The sequence below is a fragment of the Notamacropus eugenii genome, chromosome 6 (assembly GCF_028372415.1).
Source record: "Notamacropus eugenii isolate mMacEug1 chromosome 6, mMacEug1.pri_v2, whole genome shotgun sequence".
NCBI lineage: Eukaryota > Metazoa > Chordata > Mammalia > Diprotodontia > Macropodidae > Notamacropus > Notamacropus eugenii.
The window spans coordinates 41,536,841-41,552,931 of record NC_092877.1 but is presented as its reverse complement, the minus strand read 5'-3'; the positions used below and the strand labels follow the sequence as shown (position 1 = coordinate 41,552,931).

At 38.6% G+C, this 16,091-nt stretch overlaps 1 protein-coding gene across 2 annotated transcripts in view; it reads left to right on the top strand.

The window, feature by feature from the left end:
- TPH1 (tryptophan hydroxylase 1) overlaps positions 1-12,894 on the top strand; it is a 28,204-nt gene extending 15,310 nt beyond the window's left edge. For both annotated transcript variants that reach the window (XM_072619634.1, XM_072619633.1), the window contains 8 exons: positions 985-1,085; positions 2,469-2,536; positions 2,707-2,903; positions 4,148-4,283; positions 4,934-5,060; positions 5,244-5,339; positions 6,861-6,994; positions 7,843-12,894. In XM_072619634.1, the coding sequence (XP_072475735.1) occupies positions 985-1,085; positions 2,469-2,536; positions 2,707-2,903; positions 4,148-4,283; positions 4,934-5,060; positions 5,244-5,339; positions 6,861-6,994; positions 7,843-8,017 (1,034 nt within the window). In that variant the 3' untranslated portion in view covers positions 8,018-12,894. The remainder of the gene's footprint in view (positions 1-984; positions 1,086-2,468; positions 2,537-2,706; positions 2,904-4,147; positions 4,284-4,933; positions 5,061-5,243; positions 5,340-6,860; positions 6,995-7,842) is intronic.
- Positions 12,895-16,091: the final 3,197 nt, after the last annotated feature.

The window sequence follows — 16,091 nt, the reverse complement described above, 5'->3', positions numbered from 1 at the left end:
AGGTGTTGCTTCATTTTCCTTTGTCTTAAAATATGCTTTCATAGATTTCTGGATCCATTTAGATGATCTGGAGGTCATATTCCCCTCTGTTATTAAAATCTTCCCCGCTAGTTTATGTGTTCTATATACTCAAGGTCTTTGAGTTCCTTCTTCCTGAGATCTTGGGTAACTTCAGTATTTTTTGCTTTTCTTCTTCATTTTCTGACCCCTCCTCCTTCAAAGGTCATTTTCCTAGAAGTTGAACCTCAAAGTTGTTCCCTTTTGCTCCTATGTTTCACTGGCCTTGGTCCTTGCCTCAAATGACCTCTGGGGTGACTGAATTGATGATTAGCTGGATGCTAGGCTTGGTAGACATACACACACATACATACTGGCATCCTAGCCCATTTCCCTCTGTTTCTTGATTTTCTGACTGACCACAGTTGCAGCACAGAGGGCTGCCATTCAGCAACAATTTCTCAACTTTATATGGCACCTAGGGTCATAGACTTTGAAGGGATCTCAAAGGACATCTACCCTGACCACCTCATTTTACAGTTAAGGAAACCGAGGATCAGGGAGGTTAAGCAACTTAGCTAAAGTCATCCAGGTAGGAAGTATCATAGATAGGTTTTGGACCCAATTCCCCCCTCTCTAGAGCCAGTGCCCTTTCCACTGTACCATCCTGCTTCCTAAATATTTTGCTCACAATAACTAAGTGACAGAGAATTACAAGAATTTTGATCTCCATTTTATGGATGACAAGACTGAGGCTTAAGAGAGATACTCCTCAAGATCATATAACTATGTAGTACCAGAGCCAGAATTCAAATCCAGGACCCTTCTGACCAGATTTAGCCCTCATTCTACCATACTAACAGCCTCTTACTACAGCACACTGCCTCTTAGATAATTGAAGACACGATCTAAAAACAGGAATGTCTCTTTTTTTTGCTTTACTTCCTCATTGAAGACTACTGCCTTGTTGGGTTTTTCTACTTGCAGATATGGAGACTGTCCCCTGGTTTCCAAAGAAAATTTCTGACTTGGACAAATGTGCCAACAGAGTTCTGATGTATGGATCTGAGTTAGATGCTGACCATCCTGTAAGTAATTAAGGGGGAAACTTTCTTTGAAAACATTTAAAATACTCAGGAGTTTTGTTGAAAAAGTAGCAAGTTATTTCTAATATACTGAATGTTTGTTCCAATACTGGTTTGGGAGAAAAGGGTTAGCTTTTCATGTTGGTAAGATAGGTAGTTACCCATACGGTTAGATGTAGGCATATTACATGACTTTACCTGCCCCTAGATAGCCTTCTACCACTGGGCATAATGTACTTTCTTTTGGGTTGAATTATGAAGGTGAAGGCATAGATAAAGAATTCAGATGATTTTGATCCTCAGATTCCTAGAATCATATTTTGAGATATGGAAATGGATCTCAGGTGCTGTTTTGTCCAATTCTTTCAAAAGTTAGCTTGGCCAATATCATATACCGGCAGGCAGCTAGGTGGCACAGTGGATAGAATGCTGGGCCTGGAGTCAGGAAGACTCATCTTCCTGAGTTCAAATTCAGTTTCAGACACTTACTAGTAGTGTGACCCTGGGCAAATCACTTAACCCTGTTTGCCTCAGTTTTCTCACCTGTAAATGAGTTAGAGAAGGAAATGGCAAACCACTCCAGTATCATCCAATGAAGAGTCAGACACAACTGAAAAATGACAAAACAGAAGTAACAAACAAACTCCAGAGGTGGGATATGAACCCAGAGTGACTGGCTCCACAACCAGGGCTCTTTCAACTGCACCATGCCTGTCATCTAGTCATCTCCCCCATGCCCATTTTTTAGGTAAGGAAAGCAAGGTCCAGAGAGCTTGTGACTTACCCAAGGTCCCACAGGTATTAAATATCAGAGCTGGGATTTGAACTTAGGTCTCATGAATCCAAATGCAAACCTCTTTCCACTGCACTTCATGGTTCTTCAGGAAAAAATACCTGTAGAGGGTCATATTTGATTATTTGTTTCCTCTAAACTTGACAAATGTTTTAGTTAAATGGTACAATAGAAAGAGTGCTAGGTTTAGGGCCAGCGAGCCCTGAATTCAAATTCAACCTCTGACACTTACTAGCTGTGTGACCCTAGGTAACTCATTTAACCTCTGTCTACCTCAGTTTCCTCTTCTATAAGATAAGGATCATATTAGCACCTGCCTCCCAAAGATATGAAGATAAGAATATTTGTAAAGTATCTTACAAACCTTAAAGCATCATATAAACGCTAGTTATTATTTTATTTTAATTTAATTTAATTTTTATTTCAATTATTTTAACTAATGCAGTAGTAAAAATTAAAACATTTTAAAATGTGATTTTAAAAAGCTTATTCCTAACATACAGAAGAGATTGTATAGTTTTTCATCTAATATCGACATGAAACTAAAAGCATTTAAAAAATATTGAAATATATTTTCTCTCTCCAAATCTCAGGGTTTCAAAGACAACATGTACCGTAAAAGACGCAAATATTTTGCAGACTTGGCTATGAATTACAAGCAGTAAGTCTATGATTAAAAAAAATATCAAACTGTGAGACAATAGTGAAGTAACACATGGAGAACAAATGGTCTTTGTTTGCAATTAACCAAATTGAAGCAAGTAAAATCAATGTCAATTATATCTTGATTTTCAATTCAAAAACATAACACCTGTGTTTCATCTCATTTAGTGGTGACCCCATTCCTAAGATTGACTTCACTGAAGAAGAGATAAAGACTTGGGGAACTGTGTTCCGAGAGCTCAATAAACTCTACCCAACCCATGCTTGCAGAGAATATCTCAAAAACTTACCTTTGCTGTCCAAACACTGTGGGTATCGGGAAGACAATATCCCTCAACTGGAAGATGTCTCACGCTTCTTAAAAGGTGACATGTTTATGTTCAGTGTAAAGACATGCTATACTGAATATTAACTATGCTATTTTCTTAATGTTAGAAGTATAACACTTCCCCAAAAAAGAGTAAAGAGGATACAAATTGCTATGTATCTTTGCAATAGAAATACATGATGGGAAGTTAAATTATGTGACCTCCAAGGGGAGGTACTTCTGCAGCTTGTAATTGTAATCTTGTTCGTGTATTTTCAATGGAGTTCAGGTAGCAATAATTCTGAGACCAAGTTATTATCCTGCTATTTAAATACATACATACATATATAAACATATATATATTTATAAAATTTAATATTGAGTAAACCACTAGGGTAGTAGATTAGGTGGCTAGGGGACTCATTGCAAAGAATGATAAATTTGGAGTCAGGACGAACTGAGTTAAAACTAGCCTCAGACACTTACTAGCTAACCTCTTTCAGCACCTACTTTGTAGAGTCGACATGAGGATCAAATGAAATAACGCGTGTAAAATGCTTTACAAATCTTACAGCACTAGGTAAATGCTAGCTATAACAACGTATTATAATAATGAGTCATAATATATACTAAGAATATAATTTAGTGCAATCATTTATGTGGCTATCCCCTCCACCAGCTGAAAACCTGCATAGTTTCAGGAAGAATTTAGAGCAGAATGTACACACAGATGATAGTATCGAGGGAGAGCACGGAAGCTGAGAACTTTCTGAGGCTAAAGGCAAGGAAGAAAGCCATGGTGTTTCACCAAATGTCCCTTGTTGTCATTGCCAGAGATAGACTATTGAGATCAATAGGACCTCTGATCTGGGCAGCTAGATGGTGCAGTGGGATAGGGTAATGTGTCCTGAAGCAGGAAGACCTGAGTTCAAATCCAGCCTTAGAAACTTATAATATGGATGACCCTGGACAAGTCACTTAACCTCCAATTTCCTCATTTTTCTCATCTGTAAAATGGGGATGATAATAATAGCACCTACTTCCCAGGATTATTGTGAGGATGAAGTGAGATAACTGTAAAGCACTTAATACAGTGCCTTTCACATAGTAAGCACTGTATGTGTGTGTGTATGTACACGCACACGTATATAAGCATGTTTACATATACACACGTATTTATATATAATTATTATATATTATAGTATACATGTTAATAGTCACTATTATCATTATTATCGTACCTAGAATGAAAATGTTGAAGGTTCAAAGCCTTTTCTTGAGCATTTCTTCTTTATATGTCAGAGCGCACAGGTTTTTCCATCCGCCCAGTGGCTGGCTACTTGTCACCAAGAGACTTCTTAGCAGGTTTAGCATTCCGTGTTTTTCACTGCACCCAGTATGTGAGACACAGTTCAGACCCTCTCTACACTCCAGAGCCGTAAGTGTTGTTGCTTGATGATGACAAAATCCTCGTTCTGTAGAACTGCAATATTCAGCAAACATCTTTACAGCATAATGGATAGAAGGCAGGATGTGGAGTCATGAGGACCTGGGTTCAAACCCTGCATCCCGAAACTTGTTAGCTGTATACCCCAGGGCAAGTCACTTAACCTCTTGGTGTTTGTTTCCTCATCTGTGGAATGGGAGGATTGGGCTCAATGATCTCTAAGGTCCTTTTCAGCTCCAAATTTATGATCCTATGTTCCTCAAATAACTCCCTAGTAATCATATGCTAAGTCAATGATGGGTTTTGATCTCTATTGGTAGAGGGAGTTGCCATACTGGGAGTTCCCTACACTGAGTAAATCATAGATCCTCACCTCAACAAATACAGTAATTGTATGTGCCTTCATGCCCTTTGGGATCTAATACCACAGTTAATATCACATAATCCGTTAGAAATAAATTCTTTGAAGCTACCCTCTGACTCCTAAGCTATTAAATGTCCAGTTTTCCCTTGTGAGGTGAAATTAAGATAATGTGAAAAAAATTACTTTCTGCAGAATTAAAGTCAATAGTTACACACTTTTATCCTGCTTTGTCATCAAGTATCATGGTGTGTTATGCTTAATTCTATTCATTTTCCAGGGATACCTGTCATGAACTCTTAGGTCATGTCCCTCTTCTGGCTGAACCTAGCTTTGCTCAGTTCTCCCAGGAAATTGGCTTGGCATCCCTCGGAGCATCGGATGAGGCAGTGCAAAAGCTGGCTACGGTATAGATCTAATCATTTCTAGCTCCGTGGTTCTATTAGTCAGGATATTAGTAGTTGGCATGAACACAACTGCCCTATTTAAAATGATTGGACTTGGTGCTTAAGAGCATGATGTAATGTTTGTTAAACAGAGTGATTTGGGGACCAATTTAACAAATACATTTTTCTTGCACTTTTTTTAAGTGTTACTTTTTCACTGTGGAATTTGGCTTATGCAAGCAAGGAGGACAGCTGAGGGTTTATGGTGCTGGGCTACTCTCTTCCATCAGTGAACTCAAAGTAAGAACCATAAGGATTTTCATTTTTAAGATTTCTTTTATAAACAGGACTTGAAGTATTTGGGTAAATTAAATAGTCACCCAATCTGGAAAGCACATTGAGGGACACCAAACATGGCCTTGGGACAGAAGCTATATAAAGATCTTAGGTAGACTGAGGTACTGTTTCTCCAGCAGGATTTTTAAAAATGTCTACCATTATCCTGTGGTTGGCATCCTGAATTTCCATCTACATGTATTTAGGATAGGGGTTCTTAACTTTTTAAATGTCATTTAAAAATGCACATTAAAAGCAATAATGTTTTTAAAAGCATAATATAAAATATATAGAATTCCAAAGAGAGTCAATTACATTGAAATGTCAGCCAAATATTAAAAAAAACACACCAAGTTCATGGACCCCAGGTTAAGAACTATATTATCAAGACAGGAATCTAATTAGAAGATGAGAGACAGAATTGTATGATGGATAGAGCACTGGACTCAAATGAAGAAGACCCGGTTCAGATCCTTTCTTACATACTTGCAAATTGTATGATTTAGGCAAGTCCTTTAACCTCTCTGTGCCTTAGTTTCCTCATTCATGAAATGGGGAGAAGGGTCGGACTTAATGACCACAAAGATCTCTCCCAGATTTAAATCTATGATACCATTTGCTGATCTTTGACCCTAAGAATGTTGACAGAAGTCCATTTGAAGTCATGTCCTAAGTTATTAAGTGTGGATCTCTTTGAGAGTGAAACGTCATTTTGTGATAGAAATAATTTATATTTATCTGTCCACAATCAACCTAGAAAATAGTCTATTATTATTACTATTAAAGAAAATAGAAGTCATTTACTAGAAAGAAAGCTTGTCAGAATCAGAAAGATCTGAATTCAAATTCCGATTACGACTTGTACTGACTGTGACCTGTTTGTTAGCAATGCACCCCTTCTATTTTTTACCTATAAAATGGGAATAAAAATAAATCAATAAGCATTTATTAAGGGTATGCTACGTGTCAAACACTGTGTTATGCTCTGAGGTTCAAAGAAAAGTAAAAGATAATCCCTGCTCTCAGGGATCTCATAGTCTTTTGGAGAAGACAACATACAAACAACTATGTATAATGTGTATATGTATACATATGTCTGTCTATCTATCTGTATGATAAATTGGGTGTAGTTTCAGAGAAAAGATGCTGAGATTAAGGGGTCTTGGAGAAAGCTTCTTGTAGAAGGTAAGAGCTTAGGTGAGACTTGGAAGTCAGGGAAGCGAGGAGGTGGTGATGAGGAAGTCGATTCTGAATACATCTCTGGGCCTCAGTTTCATTATCTGTAGAATAAGAGGGTTGGACTCCATGGCCTCTGAGGTTCCTTTCAGCTCTAGAGCTATGATCCTGTTTCTTAACATGAAATTCTTTAATTCCTGGCATCTAGCGCAACTTAGTTAAACAGGTACTTTTTATAATACATAATTTCTAAGAAATGTATTACAGAATTGCATTCTTTGCTTTACTGATTCTGGACTTGTCCCCTAGCATGCCCTCTCTGAACAAGCTAAAGTGAAACCCTTCGATCCTAAGATTACCTGCAAGCAGGAGTGCCTCATTACAACTTTCCAGGAAGTCTACTTTGTATCTGAAAGCTTTGAAGAGGCAAAGGAGAAAATGAGGTAGAGTTTGTCTGTCTCTTTCCCTTCTCTTCTACAAAAGGCAGATCTGACGATGGCCATTTAGAATAATTAGGAGAAGCTATTGGATGTTTGGGGAGCTTGGGAATAATTCCTTTACTGATTTTAACATCATAGTGAATTTTACTCTCATGTGCATATGACTTCCCATGATCCTAGATGTACCCTTGTCCATTTATTCACAGTAAAGTACTTGATAGCCTTTAGAATCCTAGAAAGAGTCCAGGGGTAAAGATACCAATCATTTTTCTCAAAAGGCTGCTTGTCATTCATTTATTCATTCATCTACCTGTCCATCCATCCACCCACTCCACCCACTCAAGAAGTACTTATTAAAGAAGTACTAAATACCATGCACTAGGGAATACAAAAGTGAAATAGTCTTTGCCTTTACAGATCTTACATTCTGGCAGGGAAAATAATATGTACATAGAAAATTAAATACAAAATATATACAAGTAATTTTGGAAAGGTGAGGAGGGTCCTAGCTACTCTGAAGTCATCAGGATAGGCTTGCAATGGAAAGTATCACTTGATTTGGGTTTGAAGGAAGCTACAGATTCTGTGATGTGGAGGGAGAAGGGTATACATTTTAGGCATAAGAATGGACCTATGTTTGGGCACAAGAATAGATTCAGAAGCCTTTGTGTGCATGGTGAACAATGACAAGCCAGAATATATGTACCTTTTTGAGATAAGATCCTAAGCCAAAAAGGATACTGTCTATTAACAGGGGTAGTATGAGAATGTTGCTTATACGTTTGTATTTTAAGTGCTTTTCATAGTCTTTCCTGGAAATTGATTTTTTCTCTTTATTGTTATCTCTTTAGAGAATTTGCAAAAACTATCAAGCGCCCTTTTGGTGTGAAGTACAACCCATACACACAAAGTATTCAGATTCTGAAGGACACCAAGAGCATTGCCAGCGTGGTCAATGAACTTCGACATGAACTTGATATTGTCAATGATGCCCTCAACAAAATGGGCAGACATTTGGGTGTCTAAAGCTAGGAAGATATTGCCTACCCAATAAAGAGTGATTGGTTCTAGGTAGGATTGGACTACTGCAGAGGACATTGGATGTTTCCATAGAGGCTTATGGGATAACCCATAGTTTTTTGTTTCTTTTTTCAGGACCTAAGTAATGGTTGAATTAGCTGACCATCAAACACAGTTCTTAACCTCAGTGACATCACAAAATGTTATTAATCAATCATTAGAAGTTTTCGTGTAAAAACTCTACCTGGCTAATATGCGGGGATTTGTTTGACTCCCTAGGCATAAGTAGTTAAATCCTGATTCTAGGAATAGGAAAAATGGTATTTTCTCTGTAAAATATATTTCCTCCTTTGAGCAAAGTAACTAGGTTTTCTGTGGTATGGACTGCTAGATGGATATCTTCATTTGAGCTCACTCAGAGACATCTCACCTCCTTAGATCTATGATGCTTATTTACTGATTGTAGAATTTGAGACTTCCTAGAACGCTGCCCCAAGGCACAAGTCATGTTCCTATGTTTAGGTTGGATAAGGTATTGCCTTGATTGAACATGCCCCTTCCAGAGTTATGGAGATTCCTGGGGTCCCAAATAGTACTTAGTCCAGTAGGGGGTTCTATCAACAGAGGATCAGGTGGTTAAAAAGTTCTGTAGTAGATTCCTTAATATCCCATCCCTTTACCAGATAGAATCTTAAAGTCCAGCTGTGAGTCATCATGCTCCTACCCAAAAGTATTCAGTGGCTCTCTGCTGGCCTTCAGGATAATCAGATGACTGAGTCAGAATGGACCTTAGAGGTAATCTAGTCCAACCCCTACCAGAAACATGAATCTGGTCTTTAGTATCCCTGACAACTAGTCATTCATCTTCTGCATAATCACCTCTGGTGATGGAGAACTGACTACTTCCTGGGGAAACCTATCTCATTGTTGGTCATCTTTATCATTAGGAAATTCTTCCTAGTTAAAACTTCCTTTAATAACTTCCACCCATTGGTCTAGTTCTACTTTTGGAAGTTGCACAGAATAACTCCATTCTTCCCTTATGATATCTGAAGACAGTTGGGTAACATGATATGGTAGAAAAAGCATAAGCTCTGCACTCAGAGGGTATAGGTTCAAGTGCTACCTCTAATGATCTACTTCTGTGATCTAAGCTCATTGGGCCTCAGTTTTCTCATCTGTAAAACGAGAGGGTCAGACTAGGGACCTCTGAGTTCCCTTCCAGCTCTAGGTCTATGATCTTATTATCACAGTCTTCCTAGCTCATCTCTGGAAAAACACCACAATAACAGCACCTCCAGTTTCTTCAATTCATTCTCATATGACATTGTTTGTAACCTGACTGCCCTCTTTGTGGTAGGTTTGGACTTATCAGTATTTCCTCTAATAGGGGGATAGTTGAACCTTCTTTAATTTGACAAATATTTATCAAACAACATTACTATTTAGCAGAGTAATGTGCTGAGTGTTTAGAGAAAGATAGAAAGTTTAGGGTTTTGTTTCTTATGGCTCTTGCTAAAGCTAAAATCTAAAAGGTAGATGGGACATATACATGGATAAGTGGAATAGTCACCCTATGCAAATAATACAAATATGAAATAAATTCACCAGTTATTTAGGCATAAAACAAAGTGCTTCCAGAGTCCCAAAGTGGAAAGGGTCATTTTAAAATGGCAACTGAGGGATCAGGGAGAGCCCTGTGGGAAAGGTAGCATTTGAGTTGTTACAGTTGGGAATTCACCAGGTGAAAAGAGGAAAGGAGATTATTGTAGTGATAAGGAACAGTGTGAGTAAAAGCATAGAGTCAGGAAAACAGGTTGTGTGCAGGAGATAAAAACTAGCCTGATTTGACAGGAGTGTAGCGTCTCTGCAGGAGAAAAACATTAGAAACTACTAAGAAGATCAGGTATGTTTCAAGCATTATGGGCTGCTTTGAATGTCAGGCAGAGGAGTATGAATTCAGCTCAACAGACAATAGGCAAAGATTTTTTTTTTGAGCATAGGAATGTATATCCATGCATGCAAGAGAAATTTAGCAGTGATCTAAAGCATAATTGGAAAGGGAATAGAGTAGAAGAAATAAGCCCTGTTGGTAAGGTAACAGTTGGATGGTAACGTGTCTGTATGAGGATGGTAGTCGTGGGAAGAGAGGAAAGAGGATGAATATTCTGGACCCCAGGATTCTGTTAAAGTAGTTCAAGATTAACCTTTATTGCAGCCTCATCAAACAGTGATAAGAACCCAGTTTCTTTTCCACATGAACAACTGCTCATTCACACCTTCCTACATTCATTATCTAACTTAAGAACAGGACTTTATAGTTATCCCTTATTAAATTTCAACTTATTATATAGAATCTCTTATTCAAGCCTTGACTTTTGGGGGAATTTTGACTCAATGGTCCAAAAAATGAGCAGTCTTCCTGTCCCAATTTAGTATCATAAGCATATCTGATGACCATGCAATCTATATCCTCATCTAAGCCATTGCTTCAGATGTTGACTAGAAGAGGGCTGAGGGATAAAGGCATGAAAAGATCACGCAGATTGACATTAGTGTGTTAATTATCTCGTCTTGGCTTAGTCTTTCAACCAGTTATGAATCCAGATGAATACTGTCCAAAAGAGTGTCTGAATGCCTTGGTGAAATACAGGTATGCTGTGTCTATGCCTTGCCTTTGATCTACCTGTCAAAAAAGGAATGAGGTTAGTTCTATCTCACTTAGAGACCTCAAGCTGGCTCACAGGTAACATCACTGAATTTTTTTTGAAGACAGATGTAAAGCAGAGTTTAAAGTAGCCTCAGAGACCCTTGGTTGGTACCCTAACAGCAGTTTGCCCAATCCCATTGACTTAAACTCATTGAGGACTGTTAGACACTCTCTTTAGCATCTCCTCATTTCTCTTCAGTTTCACCTCCCCCAAGCCCAATTTTTCTTGTTCTACCCTTCCTAGTGTAATGTCTATCTTTCCAAGAGAAAAAATAGAAACACTGTAAGTAGCAAATCTATTCTTTGATCTTCCTGTTTACTTCCAACCTAGGACAGAGACTGGACCTGTGATTTCATTGCTACAAGGAACTCCCAGATGAGGAAATTCCTTCCAATAATGCAGAGTGACACTTTCTCTAGAACTTAGTGTTAGAGATGCTCTGACTTGCTCAGAGTCACATAGCCAGTTGACATTCAAAATAGGATTTGAATTCTCTACATGCCAAGGTCAGCTCTCTATCTAGTACCCCACAAACAATCTCCAACATCCCTTAAAATAGGAACTCTAGCATCCTTTGTGTTCCTTTCCAGTCTCAGCTTCTCCACAGCCTTAGTTCTCCTGGTGCCTTTTATAGCACCATGGTACTTTTATTTTTATTTTTTACATTCATCCTACTTTTCCTGCAGGTTCTATGGACATCAGCACAACCTTTTTAGTTTGTATTATCATCCCTGCCCTGCAAAAACACAAATCTACCAAATACTCCTTGTTTTTATTGTGAGCAATTATTATTGTGTCGTGGAGGAATATTACTCAGAACAGATTAGTAAAACTTTAGTCATTCACATAAAATGGAAAGAATACATAGTCAAGGACATTGACAGATACCAGTGTTCTATAATTCCATGTGATTGTTATGTCAATGACCAGGCTTATGAGAACAGTGACCTATCCCCCAGTTTTTGATGCCACATTAGCACAAATTTTGTCCTTAAGTATTCAAGCATTGTGGACTAGAGTCTGACATTCACAATAAAACAAGGCACTCTCTAAATGAAGTTTAGAGTTTTTATTTTCTTTAGGGAATAAATTTTATACATGTTCAAATTAAAAAAAAATTTTACTTTTCTTCATGCTTATATATTTCATTCCAACCCAATTTCTAGATACTTCAGCTGATTTAATTCTACAATAGGAATACTACCTTTGTTTTAAGAAAGTGTCTGATTTCAAATTGTATAAGATAATGAAAGTATGATGTTTTCCTTGTGTTATTTCACATTTTTGCATTGATTTGCTTTAATAGAATGATTTAACTATTAGAAACACCATATATCAATAGGATCATTGAAAAGTCTTTAAAATATTTTTGTGCTAATTAATAAGTTCATTTTGGTAGCAAGAATATCTATTGTAAGTAAAATTAAGCTGCCTTTTGCAAGTGATTACATACATGGTTTATTCTATTTACCTATTGCAAATTGATGTAGATAGATAATCTAGATTAATGTGTAAAATAATAGTATTCAAAATCATATCATGATTACAGTTTGTTGGAACCAAAAGTTAATTTTAAACCTTTAAACATTTCAATAAAATGTACCTCTTACCTTGGGATCTAACAGCTGCAGAATAAATAGACTTAAACAGTTGTTTTCTATTCTTTTCACTAAGTTTTTACATCCCAGTAGATTTGGGCTGTTGTAGGTTCTCCATACTTGTATGTGTGTTTAACAATATTTCAAGCACATAGGAGTCAAGAGTACATTGGCACAGAGTACCTCAAATGTGGGAAGCAGTTTCCCTAATTTAGTTGAGATCAGGCACTAAGGACTGACCACTACTTCTCAAAAGAAAGGGGAACCAGCAGTGATGTGACTTTTTGAAAGAAGGCCCCTGCCCCTGGCAATCGAGGAAACATATCATTTACAATACTACAGACACTATGAAGTGGGCAGTTTTCAGAATTTACTTTAGTCTAAAAATGCAAAGTATTAGACATTCTAGTTCATTATGCATGCTGTACACAACTTCTAAGGATACTGCGATGGTGATCTGGCCCAATTTAGTGAGTCTCTACATATTGAAATTGCTGAATCGTTGCTTAGATTTTTGCTTCCCTTGCTTTGTATGTCTACCATTCAAGTGAATAATAAATTCTTGCAAAATTCAGATTCTTGGTTCTCATTTTATGCGCCAAACACTAAAATACATTGAGGTATATTTTTACAATTTTATCTATCCATAGAGTGCATCACAACCAGGTCCCTTTAATGCCTATTGATGTACTGTGCCACCCACTGCAGTGAGGGGATGCCTTTGGGCTACACATTCTCTAGTGCCTTCCTATCTTGACCAAGGCATACATTGGTGTGAAAGCCGGAGTCAGGCAGTCTGGAATTGGAATTAACTAGTCTCCAAAGGCTCCAAACCAGCACTTGGTTATCATTAACATTATCTGAACTAACCAGAACTGACCTGAACTAACCAGCTACACCTTAAGTGTGGGAACTTTCCACAAAAAGAAACCTGAATAGACCTGTTACAGCAGTCAGTGATCTCTGTATCCCCAGTCTCTCTGATGCTATCACTTCTAACTCAACTTTCCTGGGGCCCATGACTTGAGCAGGTGGGGTGACATATGTAGTCTTTGGCCAACTGGAATGAAAAGGGGGTTAGTGGGTAGGAGGAGCAGAGCAAGAGTTTCCAGGTCTTAAATAGATTGTGGAAGGACAGAACATTAGATTTGGAGTTAAAGGATGCTGCTTTGGCTACGTGGCTAACCTCCTCCAGGCCTCCATTTTCCTCATCTGTAAAATAAGAAGGCTAGACTAAATGCTGCCTAAAATCCCTCCAGCTCTAAATTCTAAAATCTTTCAGTCTTTTCCAGCTAATGGATCCGTAGAATCTGAACTATTTCAAAGTATTTCCCATTTTTGGTAGCATTTTCTGCCACCTACTGGTGGAAAGAGGTCATTAGCTTTGGATGAGAATCTTGAGCTGAGTTTCAAAGATCAGAACTCCCAGCTTTCCTGAATGGGAATCTCCACTCCACAAGTGGTTCTGTGGCCTTCTGTATGTATATGGTTTGTGTATAGTCATTTGTGTATTGTCTCCCCCATCAGACTGTAAGGTCCTCAAGGACAAGAAGTGCCTTTTGCCTTTCTTTGTATCTCTTGTGCTTCACACAGTGCTTAATATTCATTGACTGACTAGATTGCTTGAATGAAAGAATAAAGATTTTATTAAGGCCTTTACTATGTACACAACTCTGTACTAAGTGTTGGGGATACAAATGGGAAAGTTGGACAGTCCCTGCTCACATTCTGATGAATGAATGGGTGGGTAGGATAAGCATCTAGTATGTGCCAAGGTACTGCGCTAAACACTTTACAAACATTATCACATTTTATCTTCATTACAACCCTGTGAAGTTGGTTATCTTATTATTCCCACTTTAGAGTGGACGAATTAGGGAGACCACTGTATGGAAGGTTTCAGCTGCAAGTCAGATAGAAAGTTCCCCTGATCCTTAGGGTGCAGGAGCACAGCAGGTAGCAATGCTTCTTCTTTAGTACCAGTTAATATCAGTTTCTGATATTGAACCGTTTTGATTGTACCGCGGACTTTGGCAACAAGAACTTTCTTTTCTGGGTCTTGAGTAGCTGTAGCTGCGACCTCTGCATGAGCAGTAGTAGGACTGCATCTCTATAGGGTCTGCTGCCCAGGAGGATGGCTGTGGGCACCAAGCTGGAAGAAGCGGCATTTCAAAGGCCCTGAGGTTCAAGCTCCTGATCTGTCTCTGTCAGATATGAGGGAAGATGGTGGAGAAAGTGGTGGTGGTTTGACTTGCCTGGCCCATGGTGCCTCCTGTTTCTCCCTCAGGGTGCCTTGCTGCTCTAGCTATGTTCATCTTTCTTGTCGTATAGGTGGTAACTAACTTACAGTTGTTAGGGATTGCCTCTTCTCCAAAGGAGTTGTTTCTCCAGATGATGTCTATGCAGGATAGACTGGAAGCAGGATCACTGGTCTGGGTGGGGTTGGAGGGCAGCCACTCCCAGGGCTCCTGTACTTATCTGCCTGTTGTGGCAGCTGGTCAGCATCTGGGATGGTCATGAGGAAGGTGGGCCCTTTCTCCACAATGACCTCTCTAGGCTTTAATTATCAGTTTCCTCCTTTATCAAGCCTTCATGCACCTCTTTGCAACTTTAACTGACTTTGGGGCCAAGTAGAATAAGTTTAATCCTTCCCACAGAAAGCCCTTCATATATCTTACCATGTTTCTCCTTAATCTTCTCTCCTCCCCCAATACATAAATAACTCTAGTCACAGGATCATAGATTTAGAGCCGGGAGGAACCTTAGGAGCAAGGCTGTTTAGTCCACCCCCACCTCATTTTTATAAATGAGAAAACTGAGGCATACAGAGGTTAAATGATTTGCTCAAGGTCACATAACTAGTAAGTATTATAGGACTGATTTGAACTCAGGTCTTCCTGAATCCCCAGACACTCCCAGCCCAGTGCTCTAACCACCATACAAGCTATATGCCTCAAAGAGAAGTGGATAGGAAACAGGAAAAGGGACTGCTAGCAAAGCCAGGGCCAAAGAGGGCAAGCAAGATGGAATACTCCCTGTACAAGATTTGGGAGTGCTTACTCTGGAATAAACCAAACATTTGAAAAGACGGTACTTTTGTTTAATAGCAGCATGACCAGAAACGATAACTCACACTTAGGTAGTGATTTAATATTTGTGAAGTGCTTTACCTGTAACAACTGTATGTGGTAGGTTTGTGCAACTATTAATGTCTCTATTTTGTAGATGAAGAAATCGAAACTCACTGGTTAAGTAATTTGCTCATCATCATACAGCTAGTGTCTGAAGTAGGGTTTGAAACCAGGTCTCAACTCCAAGTCCAACACTCTTCTCAAGACAGATCCCATTGCCTCTCAAATCCACATGTGTGCAGCCCATCTCAACCAATTTGTCAGCCAACAAGCATTTATTATGTCCCAGCCAGTGTGCTAAGCTCTGGAAATATTAAAGAAGGAAAATACAGTTTCTTCTCAAGATGCACACATTCTAATATGAATTTCACAACAAAACTAATGACACTCAGCTTAACTTACAAACATTTGAAGGCACTGGGAATGCCTCACTTGGAACAAAGAAGATGAAGGGGCAGAAATAAAAGTTACATATGAATATTTGAAGGGGTGGGCAGTTAAGTATCACAGTGAGTGGAGTTTCAGAGCTGGAGTTTTCCTGAATTTAAATCCAGTCTCAGACACTCACCAGCTGTGTGACCCTGGGCAAGTTACTTAACTGCTTTTACCTTAGTTTCTTTGTCTATAAAATGAACTGGAG